Below are 26,099 nucleotides of genomic sequence, written 5' to 3' on the forward strand. Positions count from 1 at the left end.
TCCTAGTGCTTTTTATAAGTGATGTGTGTCATTGCCATAGCTTTTTTAAAAAAAATCACAACCATAAATGTCTTAAGATGACTTGTTGTTCATAACCAGGAGAAAACCTATCAAGATCAATATCTGTGCTAACTTGTTTCTCTTCAGAGAGTTGAAGACTAAAACAAAGGTACATTGAATCTGTCACTGAGTGTACTGAGAATTCCCTCTCAGCTTTGGCAGACGTTTAAAATTTTTTTTTTGTTATCCATGTGTAGTTCATAATTTACTCTTTAAAATATAGTTGTAAGCACAGTGTATTCTAATTTCTCATTTTTTAAAAAACAGAGTGTTTACATTGCATGTCAATTACCTTTCTGGTATAGGGTAGACTATACTGTTTTGATGGCTTAAGACATCTGAATGTTCTTTCTTTCTCAGAAGCAACTGAAAATGAGTAATTTTCTTTTGTCATTCTTTGAATACTTAGCTTTTTCTTTTTGTAGTAGAAGCAGAGAGCATATGCTGCCTCCTAAAGATCTGTCCTGTTATGCCCTTTTTCTATTCAGTTTTATTTTTATAGAAAGGCTTTAAAAATGTGTTTATTATTTTTCTTCTGGTCTTACACTTTCAAGTGATACCTTTGCTGATGTAGTGAAAGAGGTATAGCAAAACATTTAATATAGTTACAGTTGCACCTGGAAAATGCACACATACTCCCTTTTCATAAATTATGAAGTTAAAGAAATAAGTTTTATTCTCCCTATCAGTAGGTAACCATCTTTACAACTCCTCAGAATTATTTTTTCAATTTTGTGTTCATATATATTATGAAAAGGTTCTTTAGTAGTGGTAGCAGCAGCAGTAGTAGTAGTCGAAAGGTTTTTAAAGTAGAAAATCCATGATTAAACAGGCCAGAGAAGTAACAGAAAAATAATTACACTGCTCTGATTTTGTTAGAGCACCTGAATTTGTAAAGAGACTTCTTATTGCAGGTACTTACCAGTTTAAATGAAGACATTGGGACAGCTAATCTTTAAAAAGGCTTCTTTACTTAAAAAGTTAGTTAAAGTGTTACAGATGCGTTTCTCCATCCGTGAAGGAGGAAAAATGCCATAAGTTTGATGTATGCTTTTTGTTATAGATCTCCATTCATATAAACAACATATATTAAATGACAATAAGCATAATATACTTTCTGTCCTCTTTCAGAGAAGCCAACAGCTGCTTCTGTTCCACTCTACTCTCATTCATTTGTCTGTAATACTGTGATATATGTGTGGATATCACATATAGAGCTATGTTACACATAGAAAAACTGTGACTCAGTGTTGGCTTGGTAGCCATGCAGGAAGCTGTGGTTGCTAATAATGAAACTTCACTGCTTGTTCAGATTTGTAAATTTTTCAGGTGCTATTAGCTCTTTTTATTACATATGACAAACATAAAAGCTCAATAATCTTATACTGTAGCATATCATTTGAATTTGTAGCCCATAGATGAGAGCAGTCAAATGAGTGACCTTCCAGTCAAAGTGACTCATACTGAAACTGGCAAAGTTCTTCTTGGACCAGAAGCACCAAAAGCAAGTCAGCTGGATGCCTGGCTGGAAATGAACCCTGGGTAAGTAGCTAGCATACRTGTAAGTGGCTTTTTTTTTTTTAGCTTGCATTAGTATTTTTCATGGGTTTTGCTCTTGTTTTTCTTCTTCCTTTTTCACCCATTCCATTCTCCTTTTAATTTATTACATGTAAACAGAGTAGGAATTGTATTGAACCTACTACCTTCTTTTGTATCCCTAATTCATATACTTTCCATCTTCTCTGTACAGCTATGAAGTTGCTCCCAGGTCAGACAGTGAAGATGAAAGTGGCTCTGAGTATGAGGAGGAGGTATGTGTCCTCTTTTTAAAAAAACCTTTTGTGTCAAACAAATAGTTCAGTAAAAACCAAGTTCTTATCCCATGTGACATTTTCCTCTTTTTCATAAGGAAGGAAAGAAAAGCAGTAGCAAGTGTCTAATCATTTTAAGTATAATGCCAACAGGAAAAAAAAAGGTTTTTCGTCACATTGTTCAGTTCATAGCAGTTGCCCTTTATATATGTTGCAAATACCTGACTGATAACCTGGGTGAGGAAGAGAAAAGGTTTTGCTCTGGTCATTAATAATCATGACCCAGAGTGTATAAACAGGCTCCTGTGTTGCCAGGAGACGACATATAGTGGCTTTGTGCTGAAGAAAGTTAACATCTTTAATCCTTTGGAAGCCTCTTGTATACACTATTTAATACTTTTCTACAGAAAACACTACTTTGTTAGTCTTAGAATTGAAGCATTGCCCATTTAGATAAGACAAATTTTATTGATTGTGGTGTAATCCTGACTCAAGTGGTTTTAGAAATTCCAGAAGTTCATCAGGATCATGTGTTAGAAAACATGTACTGAGGCCCTGATTTGCCCAAGTGCATGCCAGTTTTTGAGAGCTTTCAGGGTATTTTGGCTTTTTTTTTTTTCTTAATAATTCTTCAGTGGAGACAGGAGATTTCAGGGAAGAGGGGGTGTGAAATAGGCCAATGCAGTAAGACCTACTTAGGTACATTCATTTGTCCACTTGTATCACAGCGTGTTAGATGTCCTTTAGGGCGTGAATGTGCTTATTGAGTCTTGGCTTACCTTTGAACATAGAGACATAAACCAGTATGTGTTCATTTTGCATAACCTTGAATTTTAAATTAAACAAGTAAAACATTTTAGAGATGTTGTTGGTGGTGGAAGCTCTCAAGACTGTAGGATGTGTTTATGTACTGAAAGTTTCATTGGCTGTTCTGAATAACAGAGTTGTTGTTATATATTATGTTAATTAAAATGTTAGGAATTATGTCAGGTCCTTATGCTCAAACTGTTAAACGTAGGCTTATTTGATTCAGTATTTTATAATGATTTAAATACTTTTGTTACAGAAGTTCTAAAAAGAATCTTAAGCTAATAAAAATATTGTAAAACACTAAGATACTGACCCTGTAGGGTCGTAATATTAGATACTGTGAATAATCAATACTGACAGAGCATTTCTCAGCAGCATACTTTCTAAAGGAGAGAAAGACTGAGGAGTAGAGAAGAGCGATGTTCAATCAACAGGCTAATGGTAGAACTAGAAGTAGAATTCAGATACTGAGTGTAGGACTAATCCCTGTTGATGTAATCCTGCAAGGCACTCACTGTTGAGGTGGGGGTGAAGCATGATACCTGTCAGATTTGGACCACGTCCTGTGATATTCTCAGAGAAATGTCAAAAGAGACGTGCCTGCATATTTAGTAAAAATTTTTTAGCATTGGTGTTCTTTAGAGCTGGGGAAATCATTATGACAAGAATGCACCTGCAGAAGTCAAAGCACTATTTTGTTCTGCTTTATTGATGAGAATTTATGTTGTTGAACAGTACCCTTTTCTTCAAATGGTTCAGGTGCTGTTGAAGAGCCCTCAATAAAATGCAAAATTTATCCACCTGTCATACATTGCAACCGTAGCCAGAAGGTGAATTAAACGATTTAAAAGAAAATAAAGATGTAATCTGTTTCCAAAAAGTTAATAAATCAAAAAACTAAAACAGCAGCTCATGGCAGTTTTTTAAGTTGTATTAAAGTAGTACACATCTAGCATATGATACAAACTTATGCACCGTATTGAAATCCTTTCCATGAACAGGACAGACAGAATAAGGTTTTTTAAAATGAAACCATTAAAAGAGAAAATACTTTCTTTTTCCTTCCAAAACATTGTCACTTCCAGTTTGTTAATCTGTATGAAAAAATATCATTTTGTTGTGTTGCAGTGCGATTTTGTTGCAGGATAGGTGTCAGCTGAACTTTCTGGTTCTGGTCCCTGTTATTATAAAGCATTGACTAATGAAAGCTACCAATAAATACATGAATGCTAGTTGAAAGTATGATTTAGGAAGATGTTGCACTTTCCAGTGCTCCTGTTYTTTTTCTGTCTTTGTAGGATGATGAAGAAGAATCAAGCAGGTTAGAAGCAGATGAGAAGATACTTCTGGATCCTAACAGTGAAGAAGTTTCTGAGAAAGATGCTAAGCAAATCATTGAGTGAGTGGTCTTTAGGTTCTGCTTTTTGTTAGGAATTATGATTTCTTATAATAGGGTTCCCCCAAAATAGTTTGCTGTACATCTCAATGAGTTGTAGTAGCTCCTCTGACATGAACATCTGCAGGAGAAGGAATATGATCATTTAGTACTAGCTGTGTACTACTTAAGCTTCCATGCTCTGGGCGCACTCACCACAGCTGGGGATTTCCAGTTATATGTGAACTGTACTCAAAAAATACCTGTTTGTGGGAATTTACCTTAGTTCTTTGTGTGCTTTCCAGGACAGCCAAACAAGATGTGGATGATGAATACAGTATGCAATATAGTGCTAGAGGGTCTCAGTCCTACTACACTGTTGCTCATGCGATCACAGAAAGGGTGGAGAAGCAGTCTTCTCTTCTTATTAATGGCACACTAAAACATTATCAGGTGAGAGATCTGGTTGGAATTAACTTAAAAATTTGCAAAAAACTCCTGTTGTAGAGCTGTCTGTTGTGTAGTAATGTTAAGCTTCTGCATAATGTGCCTTTCATTGAGTAAAGCATACTAAAATATTTAAATATTTAAATATCTGAAACTTACATTATGCTACACATTTCAGTATGGTATGTCAAAACCTATGACAAACTGAAAAATTTTTTGAGAAATACAAAGTCTCTATTAGGTTAGAAATCAGGGATTATATGGATAAAATGATGATGCTTATGTAGAAATGTTATCATTGATAACATTAGTTCATACCACTTGAATAATACTATCAACTTTCTACCTATACCTGTAGCAATTTTTTCATTGCAGACCAATTGTTTTGTTTTTGCTGTCCTTCTTTTTGACCTAATATTTCAATTTTGCTTATTGTTTTCATTTCTGGGGGTTTCTTAGTAATGTATTTCTTCTTGTGTTTAAACTTTTAGGATTTTATTTTTTGAATTAAAATCCTAGTATTTCAGTACGCTGACAGAAAAAATTCAGAAATTAAGAAAACATTTTTTCCTGTGAAGGCTGATGTCTTGTACTCTTTACAGGCATGCAGTATATTTAGCAGCTAAGAACTTTTGTCTTCTGACATAAGCTAAATTCATGCATCACTGAAAATGTCCTTGGTACCTGCTTTCAACACTTCTGCTATTCGATAGCTTTCTAGGAAGCCACTGGGACCTGCAACTTTTCAGTGTCTTTTCTCCAGTCAGGCCACTAAATTATTTCTATTTCCACATGAAAAAAAAAAAGTAATACTTTTTCACCAAGGTAATATAAAGATACATATCTATTTGTACTCGTAGAGAAATAGAAGAAGGAGTGTTTCTTAATCATGCGGAGTGTTATGATTACAGCTGCTGCTTACTGTGCCCTTCAGCTCTGCCTTCTATTACAGTAGCTTGTTTAAATCACTTAAAATTCAAGAGTTAAGCTGATTTCTCTTTTTCAAAGCACTTCAAAATTTTTATATCAGGCTCTTCACAGCGATGCACAGTGGGAGGACAAGGATCAAACTGGATATAGAAGAAAACCTTTTTTCCTGGTAGGACAGCCTCAGGGACTCAGAAGTTGTACTGTCTCTATCATTGGATATTTTCAAGCCCTGACTGGATAAAGCCCTGAGCAACTTGGTCTCGCCTTATGGCTGACCCTGCTTTGGGCACAGGTTTGGACTAGAGACTTCCTGAGGTCCATTCCAAACTGAATTGTCCTGTGTTCTTAGCAAAACTCCATCTGAATTTGAATTCTCTTGTGGATCCTTAACACTTCTACATGTCTGTCTTTGAGCCCTTACCAAAAAGGGAATGTTTTATTCAGTGACCAATTCCAAAATATTAGATTAAATAATTTTTCTGGTGTCATTGAGGAGCTCTACGGCTAAGACAAAATAGGATTCAATCATTCAGAGAACTATGTCACATTCTCAACTATAAGGCCCTCTTCATTTTTGCTGCCTCATTGTCAATACATTGTCCAGCTTGTGCACCAAAAGAAGAGGGATCTAATAGAGGCAGTCAGCAGTCTTGTTTATTGCATAATCCTGATTCATTGTCTGGGAAGGTTTATTTGATGCACTAAATAAAGTCAGTGTCCTTTGGATGCAACATTAATTTGATGGCCCTCTAGGCTTAATGTGCTTGTGGAGAGGAAATTAATGTTATGGTAATTCCTTTACTTTCTAAACTGTAATTACTTTTGCAACCCAGAAATACTCTTCATTTATGCAGATATTTGTTTTGCAGTGCTTTTTCCCTGGTATGCCAAAAAGAAAAATAATTCAGACTGTGGAGTTACAGACAGTCACAATGATTACCAACTGGATCAGGTCCTTTAGCTCCTCAGTGCAATCTCTAGCAACTGAATCAGTAGAACTGAATGCTACCACTAGAGTTAAGGGGCACGCTTTCATAAGGAGCTTTATGACAGAAGTGTTGAGGCTTGGTTTTGGTTCTTGCAAGAATGTTCTGTAGGAGACTTTGTTCTATGACTTTCCCTTGACTCTTATGTCCTTCCCTGTCCTGTAGATTTTATCTGCTCTCTTCTTCTCCACTTCTCTTTTTCCTGCTCTTCTGTGTTTCTTACTGTTGAGTTTGATCAGACCATCCTTTCCTTCATGCTAGAACTTGTCAGTGGAGAAAGTTTGATGGCACAGAAGGGGTGGTTTCCCTATTCTCAGTTCTACAGCTAATTTGTAAGTGGGACATTTGTAGAACAAGTTCTGCAGCTCTTAGTGCCCTGAGATCAATAAAAATGGTTTTCAGAGAATTTAGTACCTAAATATAAGTCAGCCAGCATATACATGAAGCCTGTAAAATTGGCAATGTTGTTTGGGGTATCCTGTCATAGGGACAACAGATGCTTACTTCAGACATGTAGTGTTTCTCCTCTGCTTCTTAGCTGGACTTTATCAGACCTCTTAATTTACTTCTGTCTCCACGAGCTAGATAGTGGGCATGAGACCCACTAAACACCTGGATCTTAGAAGCAGAAATGTACCCTAGATTGTACTTGTGTGGGTAACTTCATAAGTACATGTGTAGCAAGCTGTGTTACAAGGGAATAGTCTCAGTGCTAGAATGCAATAGAGGGAGTGTGCTTTCTAGCAGTACTTCTTTGACTATGTAGCCCAGCTATGTACACATTCCTTGGCTACAGTGCTCTAGCTTCTTTTCAGCTCTGGGATTTTATACACGAGGTATAATTGGACAGAGGATATCTTCTCTGACACATGGAGTTATGGACAACAAACACTAAACGGAGGTTCATGGTACCAGTTTTACAGTTGGGGAGTGTAAGGTGGAGCCAAACGTGAGAGGCTTACATGTGTTGCAGAGACCTGAAAGGTTTGGTTTTTTTGGAAGGTTTTGGCTGAGGCAGATAAATGGCATGAATTATATCCAATAAGTTTTAAATTTGACAGTATTTAAATTAAAGAACAGACTCTTGTAATGACAAATGTTAAGCAACCTTAAGTATCAGTGTCTGTGTTGGTTTGTGTATAGTACCCTTCTCCACTTATAAAATCTGACTTCATATTGTGGGCTCTACTGTCCCTAAACAGGAGTAGTGATTTTCATGTAGCAGTTATTAGAAATTACTTTGTGTTTTCTTTAGGGATGGTAGTTGGGTTTTTTTGTTTGTTTGTTTGTTTGTTTGCTTGTTTTTTGGTGGGGAGAGGTAGCAGGGGGGTGTTATGGAATGTACAGATCCCCATGCACGTATTACTTTTGAAGGAAATACAACATCTAAGTAGGCAGGGGCATGAGAAGCTTGTTTCTGTCATACTGGTATTAATTACTTGTGTGGGTTTTAAATAACTGAAATTATTATTCTTCATTTCAGCTCCAGGGACTGGAATGGATGGTTTCACTCTATAATAACAATTTGAATGGAATTTTAGCTGATGAAATGGGGCTAGGAAAAACCATACAGACTATTGCACTCATTACTTATCTGATGGAGCACAAAAGACTCAATGGCCCCTATCTCATTATTGTTCCCCTTTCGTAAGTAAAAAATCTCATTCTGTTATTATCATTCTAAGCATTGCAGATTGGCTTATTAGCAACACACATTTGTTTTTCACTAAATGACAAGAGGTGCACGGTGGGATTGCACTGTGCCTGTATTCTGTGTTTTCTTTGATCATTACTTCCCAGCTGATTGTCTGGCATTGGAAGGGTGACCAGGTGGCTGATAAAAGCACTTGATTCCGTTAGTTTCACTGACCACTCTTTTGACGAACTGTGTCATGTATTTACCGTTACTTAGTCCACACATAAACCACAAGAGAGTAATCATATTTCTTTCATGTTACATGCCTACAATTTTCTCTATTGAACTTTAAGTGTGATATTAAAAATCTATTTTTTAGTTCTTTTAAAAGTGCCCCCATCAAACATTAAGTAATCATGCTTTAACAATGTTGGATAATCTTTTAAGTACTGTGTAACTAGCCCTTGATGTAGAAATATGATTATTTGTCATGTTGCTCCTTTTTCCTTTTCCTTGGTTTTCCAAGATGCCACTTCTTTTGTACTTTCTTCTAATGTCTTTTCCTTTCTCTGAAGGCAAGATGGGGATTTTAGCTATTTGAAATGCTATGTTTTAAATGGATGCTGTCAGGCAGAGTAAAACAGATTCAGGGTTTGGAGGGTTTGTTTGCTTATTTCTGTGTGTACATGGTAAGTGTCTTACACTTGTGTAGAAGTTCTCTGGCCTTTTAATTAGGTAATTCATCTACCAATCTTACAATCAACCAATTGTGCAGAGCATGCAGATGCACAGTACGATTGGAATATAATTTATTCATGGCCATTTATTATAATTTCTTTTGAGGTATCCTGCCTTCTGGCTCTGCTACAGTAGTTACTGACTAACTAACATAAATACCACAGCTATGCCTAATAGTGTGGATAAAAGTGATGAGCTCTAGAGTTAGAAAAAGTGGTTGGGGAAACCCTATTAACTAAAACAAAGTTAAAAAGGGGAAGTGTTATTAAGTCACAGATTTCACAGGAGAACAGTGGAAAACTTTTTTTTTTTTTAAGTAATCTGTAATGCTTTTTCTTAAGTTTCTAACAGAAAGCAGCTGAAACTTAAGTCCCTTAGACATTATAACATACTTCTTTCCCTACTCTCTCCCTCCACCAACATTATTACAGGTCACTGCTGCTGTCACAGGTTCAGTGAGTTTAAAAATGAAAAGGGTATTTTCTGCTGCTCTTTCCTGTTAGCAGCCAGTTTAGCCATTTTAAAAAGTGTTTGTTGTGATCATACTGCAGAAGCAACACAGTGGCAAAATAAAGCTGCACAGTGGCACTGGGTGGCAATAGCATATCATTACAGCAGAACATGAATAAATTCTGTTGAGGCTGTATCCGAAAAGTTGCAACCTCATCTCACGGGAGACAAGTAGCATAAAATAACATACAAGTCTCTTTCTGTGCAGGGTTATCTTTCTTCTCCTTAATATGCTCCAAAATATGAAGGTATATGTAAAGTGATATTCTGAATTGGTTGTTAAAAGGCCCCTTTTTTTCACCCTATGAGGTGAAAGACATTTTTCTCATTTTCTTCTGTTTCTTCCCCTCTAAAAGATGCAGATATTTTGTTACAGTATATAAAATACTTCTTTTTAATATACTGTTAATTATGAGGGTTGATTACATGAAATGCATTGAAAATTCAGCAACCACTGGGAAACATGGTGTATGCATAAAGTTTAATGTGTTTATACTGAGCAAATAATGAAATATATTACTTTTCCTAACAATCTCTATAGGACCTTATCCAATTGGACATATGAATTTGACAAATGGGCTCCTTCTGTGGTGAAAATATCATACAAGGTTTGATTTGCTTTTTTATATGAGTAAAGTGGAAGGAATGAGAATAGAACCTACTTCTCCTCTGTGTCTATAGGTGTTTGTAAGCTGTTTGCTTGTAAAGTTTTGTCATCTATATCATGTACTAAGCAGTGAGAGTTAATCTTCCTAAGATGATGACTGTAATAAACTGTAATTACTTTCATATAATGAAATGCAGAAGAAAACTGTTAATTATCACATTACAGGGCTTCTAACTAGAGTAATACAAATGATAAATACTTCACATTTTGTACATAGCTGAATACTTCGCTGTTTGGCTACTGTAGTGCTGGTAAGGCCAAGTAATCACTAAGGAGACTAGACTGCCACGTAAAAAGAGCTTAACAGTCCAGAATCCAGGGGGGGAAATCACTCTGGGGTATATCGGTATATTGTATATGATACTGTAGGTTCGTGTACTTGCTCTGTGTCTGCAAATTCATGACTGTAAAGATATATGTGTGTATATATATATGTATATATATATACATATATATATATATATATTTCGTTCTTTCCTCTCTGTTCTAGGGTACACCTGCAATGCGCCGCTCACTTGTTCCTCAGCTTCGAAGTGGAAAATTTAATGTTCTTTTAACTACATATGAGTACATAATAAAGGACAAACATATTCTTGCTAAGGTAATAATGAATGTCTGTCATCTCTTAACAGGAAGACCTTTGAGATATCATTAAATGATGCAGATCACAAAACGCATATTCTTGTTTTACAGAAAAGTCCTGTGTTATTGTTTTATCTTCCTATGAAAGTTAAGCCTTTCATGTATTTTTTCATTTCTCTGTGCATAATTGGACTTCTCAGTCACTGCTTTTCTCCCTGAAGACATCAAGATTTTCCAGAATATGGCTAGTGGAATTTTATCAGTTATTAGAACCCTCTGCCTTTGGAAAAAATTTTTTTTGCCTACTGCATAATAGAATTTGTCCTAATCTACAGTCCTGACCCTAWTTTTTTTTTCATTCTGTTTCTAACCTGAAGCTCACTTTTATTAGAGCCTCTCCAGCTACATGATGTTTCTCTCCAAGTAGCTAAATAGTTACATATATCATGAATTTGGTATCACAGTTTACTACTCAGGACCCAGTTCTGAAGGATTCGCAGTCTAGACAGTAAATAGTGGTGCCTCAGATATAATGAATTCATTTGAAAATTATTCAGTACTATATTTCATTACATATGTCATACTATTTCATATAAACAGCAGACCAAGCAGGTATTTTGCTGTTCTGAGAAACTACGTGGTCTTACTGTCTCTTTGGTTTCATTTTCACTTCTTTACATTCAATTGCATATTTAGATTTCTCTTTTTTTTTCCCTCTCTGATACAAAGACATTTGAATGTATGAATACATTTTATTGGCATGATTCTGAATGCTTAAGAACAGTTTGAGACTGTAGAGTTTTCCTTTCCTTCTAGTTTTTGCCCAGCCTGGCTAAAAGGTAGGAGCACACAGCAGTGTGTCATGCAACCTGTCTTGGAAGTGGGATTAGTTAGCATGTGTGAAAGTACTTGAAGACTACAAACTGAGGCCTTCCTAGTCATATGGTCAGTATGTCATAGCCTTATTATGGTGCTGTAGTTCATATGCATACCCCATCATGTGACTGAAATGTTTCACATAACTACAATAGAGATATTATCTGGCTTAGAAGGACATGATCTTAGCATGTGGTTGACTTACATACCTAAGTTGTATTGCCTGAGGTTCGTGTATATGCGTAACATCTAAGGGAGGGAAATTTTATTTTGGTTACATTACACATGCTTATCTGCTGTTTATCTGGTCCACTTTTTGCTAGCCCCTGAGGGTCTCAGTGAGAGAGTGTGTAAAGCAGCAAGAGGTGCAGAAAGCTTAACACCTGTAAGCTTGACAGCCTTCTTGCAAAGAAGGTAGTGAGGCAGTATATGCTATTAAAACTGAACAGCTGACAGCAAGCTTCTAGAAACAATAAGCTATAGAACTCTGTCACTGAAGTGCTTAGACTCAAGCAGTGACCCATACAGTTCATCCAATGGCACGTATGTTGACTAYCTGTGTTATACGACAGAAAATGATAGGGAACTCGGACAGCGTTCTTTCAGCATCTGCCCTGGCTGCGTTTAAGCTGTCCCATTAAGAACTGGAAACTTTATGTAAGAAGATGCACTGACTGAGTTGATCTTAATTATATTGCTTCATTCTTGAGTTAAAAGGTAGGGATTAGCTGAAACACAGCAAAGTTCAGGGTTGCTGTATTTTGAGAACATAGTTATTTTGTGTGGAAAATGCTGTTGCCTCTTGCCTATATTCTTGTTTCAGACAGATTTATTTGGAGTTCTTCTGCTCTTTTTCTTCCCCAGTAAAACATATTCTGACCTTGAAGAGTCAGTCACCTGAATTCCTCCCCAGAAATGGGAGGAATCAGCTGTTCACTGTTGCAAGTCAAGTTACAGATTCTGCATAACTATTTTTATTCCTATTTTTGTTGCTTGTGAGGCCACTGATGCTTGGATACTCGTAAATGAGAATGACAGATGTTTCACATTTCAAATGTTCCTGTTTTAAATATGTTGGGAGTAATCTAAGTCTGTCCTGCTCAAACTTTACCAACTTTTCTTCTTGCAGATTCGATGGAAATACATGATAGTAGATGAAGGCCATCGAATGAAGAACCATCACTGCAAGCTGACTCAGGTCTTGAACACTCACTATGTGGCCCCTAGGCGGATACTGTTGACTGGGACTCCAYTGCAGAACAAATTGCCTGAACTTTGGGCTCTTCTCAACTTCCTCCTTCCAACCATTTTCAAGAGCTGTAGCACATTTGAACAGTGGTTCAATGCTCCATTTGCCATGACTGGAGAAAGGGTACTGTGGCAATTTTTTTAAAACATCAGAAAAGAAAAACATTGTGAAAAACAAAACTGAGTTTACACTGAAAGAGTAGTGTTTGAACTCTCCCTTGTGCTTAGGGAGTTAACATAACTAAAAGCTACTTTTATAATGTCTATAAAGTTTAATTAAAGTGTCTCTTTTTTGGCACTGAGTCAGTTTGTACAAATAATTACTGCAAATGCTTGTCTTTCATATGAGACAAGACATTACATAATACACTGAGTTGTCTTGTAGTAACTTTTATACACTTCTGTAGGTGGACTTAAATGAGGAAGAGACTATTCTGATCATCCGTCGTCTCCACAAAGTTCTTCGACCCTTCTTGCTGAGAAGATTGAAGAAAGAGGTTGAGTCTCAACTGCCAGAAAAGGTTTGCAATGAGAGAAATTGTGGAAAGGGTTTAATACTTTTTTTTAAAGCATATTATGATGTTTCTTTTCCTGGCCAATGAGGAGTCCTGGAGACCTGCAGTTTCTGCAGTCTCAGGCTTCCTCTTCACTCCTACAGCTTTTAATTCTGTTTCTCATCATGCATGGCTTATATAAGACATTCAGCTTATTTCCATAGTATTTGGTTTTGAGAAGTAACTGAGTTGGCTATATACTGAGAGCTAGATTCTGCCTCTCCTGCTTGTGCTGCGTAGAACCTTTGCCCCCTGAATTATTTCACGTAAACTCCCAGAGGACTACTTGATATTATAAAGCAAACAGAATTTGGTCCTGGGTTAACATTCTAGGAGTTTTGAGTTGTGTGAAGTGTTCTTTTGAAATTCTACATTTTAACTAGTGGCTGCATCTCAGAATATAAAATTCACTTCTGATTTGAAAGATCGCTGCTTTTAATCTTTGGGCAACACATCCTGCCCCAGTCTATCCTCTTCTGCAATCACAGAATCGCTGAGGTTGGAAGGGACCTCTGGAGATCATCTAGTCCAACCCCCCTGCTCAAGCAGGGTCACCTAGAGCACGTTGCGCAGGATTGCATCCAGGCGCATTTTGAATATCTCCAGAGAAGGAGACTCCATCACCTCTCTGGGCAACCTGTTCCAGTGCTCTGTCACCCTCACAGTGAAAAAGTTTTTCCTCATGTTCAGATGGAACTGTCTGTGTTTCAGTTTGTGCCCGTTGCCTCACGTCCTGTCGCTGGGCACCACTGAAAAGAGTCTGGYCCCATCCTCTTGACACCCTCCCTTCAGATACTTGTACACGTTGATAAGATCCCCTCTCAGCCTTCTCTTCTCCAGGCTAAACAGGCCCAGCTCTCTCAGCCTTCCCTCATAAGAGAGATGCTCCAGTCCCCTAATCATCTTTGTAGCCCTTCGCTGGACTTGCTCCAGTAGTGCCATCCCACATCTCCTTTTTCTTTCACCCTTCCGAAAAAAACAGCAGCAACTAAATCAAAAAGTAAATCTGAAGGCAGGCTGGAAAATGTTTGGTGTTGAAGTCGACTAGGGTAAAACCATTCCAAAAATGAAATTGTTGCGAGTTTATGAGTTGACTAACACTGGCTGGATGAACAAAGAGCTCTTTGTACAAATACTCAGTGATAGTATCTAAAGGATAGACTTGATTATTTAATTTCATTCTCATCTTTATAATGTTGTGAACATTATTACTGTTGTGACTTTCTGTTCCTTTCAAAGGTCAGATTCATGGTACCCTCCTATACAGCACTGATTTGAGAATGAAACTTATTTAGATTTGTAAATACTACTGAAATTTTTATTGCTATTCAAATTTCTGCCAACTAGAGACACTGTATTTCATAAATCATTAATAGGTATTGGAGGAAAAGAATTTAGAAGCTGCATACAGTTATTTAGTGAGCCATGTTTCATTCATTTCCATATCTTGCTTAGAAAAAAATATTAGTCCAAACTAGTATATGGACTTGTTGACCTAAGCCTGTTAATCAGTTCCATCTGATCTGAAAAGTCCTGATAAAGAAGCCATTAAATTAATACTCACTTCTCTTATCTCTGAGCTCATCCTCCTGTCTTTCTGTGTAGAAAATAACCTGATAATTTTTATTCAGTTTGTTTATTAAACATTAGACAGTTTCTTTTAAGCACCACTGTCAAGATTTCTAGCTATTAATATGTCTTTATTATGTGATTATTTTACTTCAGTTATTAAAGATACAGTTGCTGTAATCTGGAAATTAGGTAATAGAAAACAATATGTTAAATTGGGATATGAAATGTTTATGTTACTGGATTTAAAGATGGTGTGCAATAAATACCTGCTGTAACAAATATAGTTTTACCAAACTGAACAAGATGGTGAACTGAACTGGGGGTCATACACCACTTCATTAACTCCTGTTATTTCTAGTTGAAATTGGGAAAACAGCATTTTTTGCACCCCAACATATGTAAGTAAAATGCTAATTAGGCTCTGTAAGGGATGCTTATTTGTTTTGTGCGAGCTATACAGTGATGACTGATGTTTTTATAGTGTTTTGCAAGCATAATACAAGTTCACAAGTTATTAAACATTCAGGGATTTTTTAATTACATATTAAGCTTTTCAATTAAACATTAAACATAAAATATTTTGTTAAAATTATAGAAAGAAATAAAAAGTAAAACATTTGTGTGTGGCAAAACAGCACTGAATCTGCAGTCATGTTTTTAGAATCCAAATGTCTTTTAGTAAATGTGAATCTCATAGATAATCTCTTGAGCTACTCATTGCTGTGCTTGCTGAGTTGCTGCTCACAGAAATCGAAGGCGCTGTTAGGATACAGATAAAAGATACATTGTTTTTTGTTTACTGTTGTTGGATGTAAAGAACTTGCAGTTAGATCCTACTAACATTATTATATCATGGAAAATTTTACAGTTTGTTTATGTATTGTTTTTTACACTAGGTGGAATATGTGATCAAATGTGACATGTCAGCTCTTCAGAAGATCCTGTACCGTCACATGCAAGCCAAGGGAATCCTTCTCACAGATGGTTCTGAGAAAGACAAGAAGGTAAAAAGGGAAGACTAGAACACCTGGGAAACAATACAATATGATTACATGTTAGCTGTATGATTTCGGTACTATAAAATTAATAAGTAAGTTCTTACTGCAGATGTCTCTCATGGGAAAAGAATCTTGTCTGTCAGATACTCTTTTTGTTTTAAAAAAATGGCAATTTTTGCTCTGTATTCCCAAGGAAAAAATATTGCTTGTATTCACTATAGTTACAATGCATTTCTGAGAACAAACAGTGCTTGAAAAAGCAACATTTCTCTTGCCTGAGTTTAATCCATTAGGGAACCTGAGTAGTTGTGATTGCGGCAGCACTGTCTAGTGGAGGTTATTCATCTTGTCTTTCAGAGTTATTAATTAAGCACAAATCTTGTTTCAGCCAGCTAGGGCGTTTTGCCTACTTTCATACATCCTTATAAGATCTGCTAATAAAAAGGTTTTTAAGAGAACAATAACATTCAAAGTCAAATAGTCAGATGTTAGATTATGCCAAAGTAAATGTTGATTACACGACTGTGGGACTTTGGTACTTGATTAAGTTAATATGGAGAAAACAAGTTGCCATTCATCACATTATTTGTGTATACACATATAGCATTACAATAACTCTGAGGTAGCCTGAATTCACCGTGAGAGTTCTTAGAGTAAGAACATACAGACACTGCAGAACAGCTGGTGTGTAACAGCTTGTGTTTGTGCTAGGTCCTTAATATGGCTGCATTATGTTTGTATGAATGATACAACATAATCAAAAACTATTTTTCCACCATCCTTTTGCAGACTGAATTGCTACAATGGGTGGCATTTCCTGTTCAGAATCTTTATCTATTTTAACCTCTTTATTTTGTGCAGTCAACTGTTTTATCTACTGTTGGTTGTTCAAACTCTGGTCAAAGCCAGTACTTTTCTCATCAGATATTCTTTCACACTCATCCCTATAGTTTGAGTACTTTGTAAACATGAATTTACTTTCTTTTCTTGTATTTTTAATATGATTTTGTAGTTTGCTCTCCTTCTTTTTGCCCTCCAAATTTCATTTTGCCTCCCAGTCTCCCACTTGCCTCCCTTTCTGGTCTTTTCCCTCTCACTGACTACCTCAGAATCCTCTCTGTTTTTCCGTACTTGCTCCACCAGCCAGCTTTTTGCTTTATCAGACCTAATTGTCTCTGCTGTCTTTGGGACACCTCCTTCCCCCAACTAGTGGTGTAAAATTTTTCCCATCCTCTCACCTTCTTTTCTTTCAGGCTTTTTTCTTTTCTGTATCTGCTTCATCAGGCTCTCTTATCCATGCTACCTGGTGCCAGCAGAGGGGGGTGGTGGCTGCTGAGCACTTTTGGCTTCAACTGTGCAACAACTACAGTCTTAGGAAAAAATCCTGTCATTCTGCAACTCTGGCCTGGAACCAGCTGAGACTAGTGAGAATTCAGTAAGCAGCAAAGCTCTAGGAATTCTCCCTTGAACAAATGCAAACTGCCTTTTGGAGCATATTGGAAAGGATTTTGAAAAGAAAAACAAGATTTAGATGTGTAGATTCCCCTCTTCAAATGTAAACACCCTGCTCTAAAAGTTAAGATTTGGCAGTACTTTGCAGAGAAGAATAAAATATTGCTAGCATATAACATGACAAAATGTATGTCATGTATGTGTGTATTTTTCCCTAGTTTTACTCTTAGAAATTGCTGAATTGTATTGGCTGAGATTTTAAAAATAAATTTGAATGAGTCAAATACAGTAACCTTGGAAAATTGCAGCTGCTCTAACTACAATTTCCTAAAGTTACAACAAATCAAAATGGCACCTGAAAGAGACTAAGCTTTATGGTTGCAATCTAATTACCACTAGCAGACTCAGGTTTGGTAATGCCATATCTTATTAACTTTGGCGAACACTGGTCAAACACCTAGTAATGTTTGTTGTTTTAAAGATGGCATGGTTTCTTATATCTGAATTGACTATTGTCGAAGTCTATCCTGTTTCCAAATTGGCTTCATTATAGAGTAAGTTTTGAGATTATTCATTGTTAAATATCAAGATGACTCATGTGGCGTGGTCATTTCTAGCTGACTAGAGCCCTGTGTTTTACTTGTCCTGGAAAGAGAATCCCATGTATTCAGTTAACCGCCAGGAGAAGATACTGGAGATTTGAAAAGCATCTGGCTAGTATTATTCCTTGCTAGCAGTATTTAGACCCAGTGCAATTTGTATGGCTTCATACTAAGCTGTTTAAATATGCAGTAAGCAGGACAGCAGTTGCACTTCTTCCCACAATGACTACGATAGATATGAGATACCTTGCACTTAGCAGGTCTACATATTCTTTTTCTTTATGGATCATCCTCATGCTAGGTGAATTTGTACAGCAAATAGCAGCACTGTATTTTACAGCTTCTGGTATTCTGGTTTGTTGCAGAAGTATTTTTATGCCTTCATATAAAAATGTCTTTCAAAAGTTTCATTCGTAAACTAGGAAAGTAGATTCATTGAATTTGCATTGTTTATTCCCATAGGGAAAAGGTGGGGCAAAGACTCTTATGAACACTATCATGCAATTGAGAAAGATATGCAACCACCCATACATGTTTCAGCACATTGAGGTAAGACTGCCATGTTTAATTGTAAGAATTTTTTTTTTTTTTTTTTTTTTCAAGATGGCTAGCATAATAGAAAACCAGTGTTGTGATTTCTGTATGTGGCAGGGAACATCTCTGTCTATATCATTTGTGCTGGAAATGAGGCATTTGAAAAATGTACTAATTTCAGTCCTTTATGTTAAGGAGGAAATGGAGCTGCCACCAGATTTTTATTATTAATCTGGAGTTTATTTTTAAAGCGTTTATTCTTTTGGAGGCACTATCTTTAGAAAGGGAGGCTTTTTGGATTTAAGATATTCCAGAGCAACTTTCTACTACCTGTTGATAGTTATAAACCTGTACTTAAACCTAATTTTTGAAAGAGAGATATTATTTCAAAATTCTGTGTAGTAGAATCTTGCTGACTAGCAGACTGCTGATCTTTTAGAATATCTACTTTTTTTTTTAGCAAAAATGTGTTATCTGTATAGCATTACTCATTAGAACCTAATGTTTATAAATACATGAATATATCTGGAAATGTGTTGTAAGTATATAAAATGTACAGTTCATGAGTAAATGGACAAGTACCTCCTGTGATATATTATCATTGTAGTTTTTGTTCTGTTACATGTTAATTCATGGAATTCAGTAATTTGCAAATGGATCTTCCAGTAATTAGTATGAATTAATTAGGTTCTACAGTATTTTTAATCTAGTAAAATGCATGCTGACAGAAGTTACTCCTGTAAACAAAGAATTTCAAATTATACAGGAAAATGTTAAGCAAAGCACTAGTGCTATAAGGCAGATTCCAAGGATGTGAGTGTAATGGAACTCAAACCTCAACAGTCATGTATTTAGCTGATGAAAGGATGTGTAATCATTGGCCACTGTATAGTCTATCTCCAATAATCTGTTTATTGTTTATAACTCTACAGGAGTCCTTTGCTGAACATCTAGGCTACTCAAATGGTGTCATCAATGGGTAACTCTTATTTTTTCTTCTTGTTTATATATGTTCTGTTGAAATTACTATATCACATACTGTTTCTAGAAGATGCATGCTACCAAATTTAAGCAGTTCCTAAAATAAATGTAATCAGTCCTAGAAATGGGACTTTAAAAGGATCCTAGTCAATTTAAAGCTATTGCTATAGTCCTCCAGTCTAAGAGGGTGCCTCTTACTTGAAGGAATATTTCCTCTAAATTAGCAACTTAATGCTGTTATTATCCTTGGGGTTAATGAGGATCATCTGGATTCTCCCTTTGAATGATGCTGGATCTATGTTGCATTGCTAGTTTCTGAGCAAAAAAGTTGTTTTTCTGACTGATGTGAAGGAGTCTTGCATTAGCATTCAGCTAAAGCAGATAATGGTTAGGAGAACTTGGGAAGATGGTTCTGAGTGATTTTCATCAACATCAGACAAGTGATTTGTATATAGGATACTTTTTCACAGAAAATGTYGTTCTCGGAATTGGACTGAACATGGAAGAAGTATTTCTGGTTTTACAGAAAGTTTTTCCCTTATTGTGGCAAAAGCCTTTTTTCTTCTTCCTTTCCCACCACATAAAGATAAATTATATGAGTTATATGCAGGTTTATTATTTTTAAAATACTGATTTATTGCTAAAAGTACACCAATACATGCTAGATTAGGGACAAGCTTAACACCTGTGCCCAGCTACAGAATGTTATCCAGCCTTCATTGCAGAGGTTCTTGGTGTTTTCTTTTTTCGTATTTCTTTATTATAATTCTTTACAATGCCATTCCCCGATTTTCCTTCATCTCCTCTTTCCCTTTATTATTTTACAAATTAGTGAAGTGCTAGCGAACTTTCTCTAGTGGAACCTTTTCAGTTTCTTTGTTCTCAGAACTTTTGTAAATACTGTATTAGGACTGATTTCCCTCAAGCCTTAATATGGTGTTGTAATGACGTGGAAGAATGTTTTCTTAAAACACTCTCAGTTAATGATACCTATTCACCTGTAAATTTCTCTCTTTTGTGAGCAATTTAAATAAACATTGTCATAACAAAATTATTTATTTACTGGTGAACTATTAATAATCTTCTGCTTATTTAATGGTTTCTGGGTAACTTTTAACTGGAATACATATTTATTTACTCCAGCAACTTGTTACAATTAGATTAAATGTTATCAAAAGTAATTAATATGCTTAAGATGAAACTTCAGTGTATATTTATACCCAGTTCTTAATAGTTCAAAGTAATGTAGTAATGTCAATCATTTTCATAAACAATGGCTGGATTTTAAGATCTCTCAGCAAAAAGTCTTCTGTCATTTGTTCAGTTTTTTTAACACCTGCTTTTTCCCTAAGGTGTAGACATTAAAAAGACTATTAGAGTATATGTAAAAGTAGATCTTAATGAAAGCTCTCATGCTTGAAACATAAGGTGGGAGTTCTCGATAGCAGTTTCTGTACAACTATGATTGTGCCTTTATCCTATATAATGTGCCTATATAATGTCATGTACAACTCTCCATCCTTTTGCTAATCCAGACCAATGAGACAAAACCTGAAAGATGAGCTTCTGAACATTTAATACGTGCCATGTAGTAAATTTGAAAGCCTTTCAAAGTTTTCTTGCTACTTTTGCACAGCTCTTTGGGTCAGCTGATTATATCTAGCTGTACTAATTGAGAATTCTCCTCTGCAAGGCTCTCTTGTGATGGATTTCACACAGGCCAACTTTTATCATTTGCTCATTCTGAAAATTGACTAAGGTTTGCTGCTCAGACATTCATTGTATTACATTTAATTTATATAATTCCTATTATATTAGATTAAAGGGGAATTCAGAGGTTGGTTTTTGGGTCTCAACCTCTGAAAGATGGATGAAGTGGGTGTTTCTTTTCCTTTTTGATAAAGAGAAATGGATATTCACTGTGCTAGTCTCTGCCAAAATGCACACATTGTGAGACACAAGTGTAAAATTTTACCTTAGAAGCACTCCTGCAAAATTAACATTAGATCCCAAGAAAAAAGGACAGAACACTGCTATTACCAGAAACACCAGCATCATCCAATGTCCTTTACACAAGCATAGAAGATTGCCTTGTCAGGATATCATTGGCTAAAGTGAGATGACTATTTTAGAGGAATTTTTCCATGATTATTTTATCCACATCCATGTTTTACTGCCTTATTCCCTATCTACCCTGTCCATTTAAGGATCAGTCTCACTGTTCCCTGCTTTTGAAGTTTCAGAAAATATTTCAGTTAGCAGAATGTTCCGATATTTTCTCATTCTGAACAAGAATAGAATGTGTTCTTCCAGCCTGAATCCGAGTGCGTATATCATTCTCAATGCTTTATAAAAATATTTGCCTCCCTCATTCTGTGTCTCCAAACTCAACACTGTTCTTAACTCTTGACCTGCACAGACAAACTCCTTTTCCTTTGTCAAAAAAGTTTTTTCAGATTTTCAGTAGAAACTGGTTGGTATCAGGATGTCTGCTTGAGCAGTCTCCCCGCTGTTAGAAGTTCTCAGGGTGACAGGGTGTAATGGCAAGACATTTAAAATCCTGAAGAGTACTCATATCTAGATTACTTGCTGATCAGAGGCAAATGACAGCCTTTGTATTATACCATCTTATCCCAGCATTTTCTTGGCACTGTGGGCTTCAGTCTGTAAAGAAACTCAGGGAGAATCCCTATCACTTTATCCTTTATGTGCTTTTATAGGAAAGCAGAGGCGGCACAGGACACATACCTGAAGCAAGAGATACCAGTACTAAAAATGTTATGCGAAGGTTTTATGACCCTCTGTCTCCCTAAGGAGAATAGGCAAAGAAGTTGGTTAACTGATGTGTTACTTTCCCCTTATTTTAAAACAACATAGATACCATAAAAATAGAAATAGACTTAAATTTGTTCAATTTGTTCTTGGTACTTCTTTGTATAACTGTCTAGAAATGGATTCTTTCTAGCTTGAATAAGGGATGGAAAGGTTGTGTATATCTTCCACCTGATTCCCTCCTTCTTGAAGTATTAATAACACTTTTTTTTTTTCTTACTGGTGTGCTAGACCATCTATCTCTAAAACAGTTTTGCCAGTTGCTGAGTACTTGTGCATGCATATCAGAAGGCCATGTATCTTTTGGACTAAGTATACAGTGGCTAATGATAAATTATATTTTCATGGTACAGGGTCAGGATTAGAGAAAAGTTATGTGAAATTTATTTTTCTAAAGCATATAACTGTCTTGCTGACTTAGTCATCCTGGTTACTCTTATTCTTTTTCTCAATTAAGGCTTAAACCTAAATGCTATGAGTCTGTTTTGCAATTCGTAGCACAGAGGAGAGAAGAGTAGTAATCAGACCAGCTAAACATAGTGCTGGACTGCTAAGTGTATGTGATTATAGAGTACACCCCCTGTCAAACTTACCCATTATCTCTGTGTATTGGCCTAGTTTTGAATACTTCACTTTCACGTGCAGAATAGTTGAATGGGAAGGGTGTCGATTTTAACGTGTACCTGATGAATACAGCTTATGGCTGCAATAAATACCAGTTGAAAGCAAAACTAGCAGGTGAATGTCTTGACTGACAAAATGCTTATCTATTTCAGCAATAATGCTTGTTTTGATAAATAATGAAACAGAATGCTGGTGTCAWAAAGGAAGGTATTCTGTGTAGTTCAGAGTCCACAGGGTTTTTATATTAAAAAAAAATCTTTCTGAAAAGAAAACAAATAATTCATGTGGGTTTTTACCTTCTTATTTTAATGAACATAAACAATTTTAAGAAAAGTGCTAATAGTCTTGTTTTCCTTAAATAAATTAATTTTCCTTTATTTATATTCTGACATGGTAATGACTAAAAACTCTTCTAAATGCAGGCTCATTGTGGCATTTACAGTGTTTTTTCTCTTCAACAGAGCCGAACTGTATCGGGCCTCAGGGAAGTTTGAGCTACTTGATCGTATTTTACCAAAGTTACGAGCCACTAACCATCGTGTGCTTCTTTTCTGTCAAATGACATCACTCATGACCATTATGGAAGACTACTTTGCATTTCGAAATTTCCTTTACCTGCGTCTCGATGGTAAGCTAAATGAAAACAAAGGATAAAAAATAGGTTAGAATGCAGTACACTTCATTAGTTTGGGTAATGGGAGACCTGGGTTCTCTTCCTAGCACCTTCACGAGGGCTGTCATGTGATTATACAAAAGTACAAACATTCAAAAAACGATTTGACAAATTCATGAAGGAAAAGACTGTCAGAACTCATGAAGATTTGTTAGGGCTTCAGTCATGAAGATACAGTTGTAGACCCTAAAGTTGCAACTTGCTAGAATTTTTTCAGTTCCTACAGACAAGATACTGACTAGGGTGTGCTTTTGGCCTGTCTCAGTAGAGTTGATTTTAACTATTTCTCTATCATCTTGTCTTTTCTTTATTCTGTTTAACCTGTAAACTCATGGTATAGGAACTGTCTTGGTGCACACTCAGGTCTGTATCCTGGAATGCAGATATTCTAGAGATCTGGTATTTGTGGACAGATCACTTCTTTTTCAAGCAATATTGACAATATTCTTCTGACTACAGATGTTAATGCCAGTGTTTTTGCTAGATTCCAGAAGAATTAATGCATTCTTATCTTTTTAAAGTCCCATTGCTATTCTCCACAAGATAACTGTATTTCAGTGACAGGTAAAGCCTATAGATTTTTGCCTAAATTTCACAGGAAGCTTTTTATTATTATTATCTTTGAATGGAAAGATGGTTTAGAAAAATAATGGAGGGATATAAAAAAGAAAAAGAACTAAATGCAAAAATATGCAACTAAAAATTGCATATCTCATCTGAAGGTTAAACTGGCTTGAAAGAAGTTTCCATCTCAGCCTTCCTCCATGCTAATGGTCTCTGTCTAGTACTAATCTTAAATATTGATTATTTTTACTTACTGTATTTACCTCAAACATTACGATATTGTACAGTACAAGCAGCATTTTGCCAGAATATCCTTCTAGTAGAAAAGCAATGATTTAAGGAAAACATAAAGAACAGCATGAATAAATAGATCTTAAACTCATTTTATTTGACATTTATTTGATGGTTCTTGTTAGAGCATTTTAATTTAGCTCTTTGCTTCATGCTTTATTTGGAAGAAAATTTAATGCTGAGCAGTATTCTTGTCCTTTACAAATATTAATGAACGTAACCATCAGACGCCATTATCCTTAAATGTAAAATGGGGTAATGAAACTGAGACACATATGAACTGTCTTGCTATGTTACAGGAAGTCTTTTCAGAGCTGAATGAAACACATAGTACCATGCTACAAAACCTTCTTTGCACCTTTGGCCTGCAGCTGATTTACTGCCCCATTAAAGCTGAATAAAATTACATTTTAAATGTTTTAAATTACCTTACATATATGTATTTTAGAAAGAATTCTTTCTTGTTCTAGAATATTTGTGGCAATCCACAATATGGTAAATACAGCTCCTTGTTTTTGTGAAYGTTTTGCAAATAATTCATGAGGTTATGAACCTTTCTTTCTTCTTTTCCACTTCTGTGATGATGCATACCCTCCATGCTGGAATCTAATCAATATGTAGATTTTATCTAACTGTCTTCTCACATAACATGTTTTCTACCCAAGCCATGTGTTTTTTAGAGGGCTAGGTTTTTGTGGATCAGCAGTTTGGCTGTGTAATACTGGAACTTCATTTTCTGCATTGCATGCATATGGATACCTGAAAAAATATATCAAACTTTTGATGGCCTTCACTTACAGACAGAAATGTAAAAAGTTAAGGCAAGCAGCAGACCAGACTGGACTGATCCATATTAACTGTTGTCAAAGTACCTCAAATTCATCCAGTTGCCAGAGTACGCTGTACTTTGTTTTTGCTTAGAACTCTAAGTTTCTGCCACAGTTGAATTTCTTGCCTTCCCTTCCTTGCTCACGGTGCCTCTTTGCCCTTAAGATAAGACATTTCAATAATTCTTTCATATTAATTATGACTCTTAAGGCCAAGAAATATGTTTTGGTAAATCTATATATACTTTTTAGAAATATTTAGATGCTCTAGTGGCCAGAAGGCCTTAATCAAAATTGGAGCCCTACTGTGTGTGTGGTAGTAACTTCTGTTGAAATTTGTGTGAGTCAGAGAATTGTGGATAACAGATGTTTTTATCTTTTTAAAGTCCACTTTTGAAATGTCAAGTGCTCTTAAAAGAAACGTTTAGGAGCCCTTCTCTCAGGCGTGATAGTTGACCAAAACATGTATAGTCAGTGTTTTATTCTGTATTATGGAAAATACRGCTGCAGTGGCAAAGAACAAGTGAGCTAAAATTTCCCTTCCAAATGTACCTTTAATAACTGACTTTGTGTTCAGATTATTTCAGTTAACATATTTGTTATATCTTGCTTTTAATTTCTTCTCAGGTACAACAAAATCAGAGGATCGAGCTGCTCTGCTGAAGAAGTTTAATGAACCAGGGTCACAATACTTCATCTTCTTGCTGAGTACAAGGGCTGGAGGCCTAGGCCTGAATCTCCAGGCTGCTGACACTGTTATAATCTTTGATAGTGACTGGAATCCTCACCAGGTTATCTTTATTTACTTAGCTTCATATAATATGCAATGAATTCATGGTGCTCTTCTGGGCTGCTTCTTAGGTGGAGGTAGACTGAGGTGAAAGGAACAGATCCAAGTATATTATAAAGTGCTGCTTTG

At 36.0% G+C, this 26,099-nt stretch overlaps 1 protein-coding gene across 10 annotated transcripts in view; it reads left to right on the plus strand.

Moving 5' to 3' along the window:
* The window catches only part of SMARCA2 (SWI/SNF related, matrix associated, actin dependent regulator of chromatin, subfamily a, member 2), a 124,087-nt gene that overhangs the window by 46,339 nt on the left and 51,649 nt on the right, over window positions 1-26,099 (plus strand). For all 10 annotated transcript variants that reach the window (XM_026059983.1, XM_026059981.1, XM_026059984.1 and 7 more), the window contains 14 exons: window positions 1,472-1,602; window positions 1,811-1,871; window positions 3,980-4,080; window positions 4,362-4,509; window positions 7,903-8,066; window positions 9,845-9,911; window positions 10,461-10,571; window positions 12,558-12,800; window positions 13,084-13,197; window positions 15,699-15,806; window positions 18,317-18,403; window positions 19,321-19,367; window positions 23,287-23,453; window positions 25,808-25,971. In XM_026059983.1, coding sequence (XP_025915768.1) covers window positions 1,472-1,602; window positions 1,811-1,871; window positions 3,980-4,080; window positions 4,362-4,509; window positions 7,903-8,066; window positions 9,845-9,911; window positions 10,461-10,571; window positions 12,558-12,800; window positions 13,084-13,197; window positions 15,699-15,806; window positions 18,317-18,403; window positions 19,321-19,367; window positions 23,287-23,453; window positions 25,808-25,971 — 1,713 coding nt within the window. The remainder of the gene's footprint in view (window positions 1-1,471; window positions 1,603-1,810; window positions 1,872-3,979; window positions 4,081-4,361; window positions 4,510-7,902; window positions 8,067-9,844; window positions 9,912-10,460; window positions 10,572-12,557; window positions 12,801-13,083; window positions 13,198-15,698; window positions 15,807-18,316; window positions 18,404-19,320; window positions 19,368-23,286; window positions 23,454-25,807; window positions 25,972-26,099) is intronic.

The sequence above is a fragment of the Apteryx rowi genome, unplaced genomic scaffold (assembly GCF_003343035.1).
Source record: "Apteryx rowi isolate R43461 unplaced genomic scaffold, aptRow1 scaffold_163, whole genome shotgun sequence".
Lineage (NCBI taxonomy): Eukaryota > Metazoa > Chordata > Aves > Apterygiformes > Apterygidae > Apteryx > Apteryx rowi.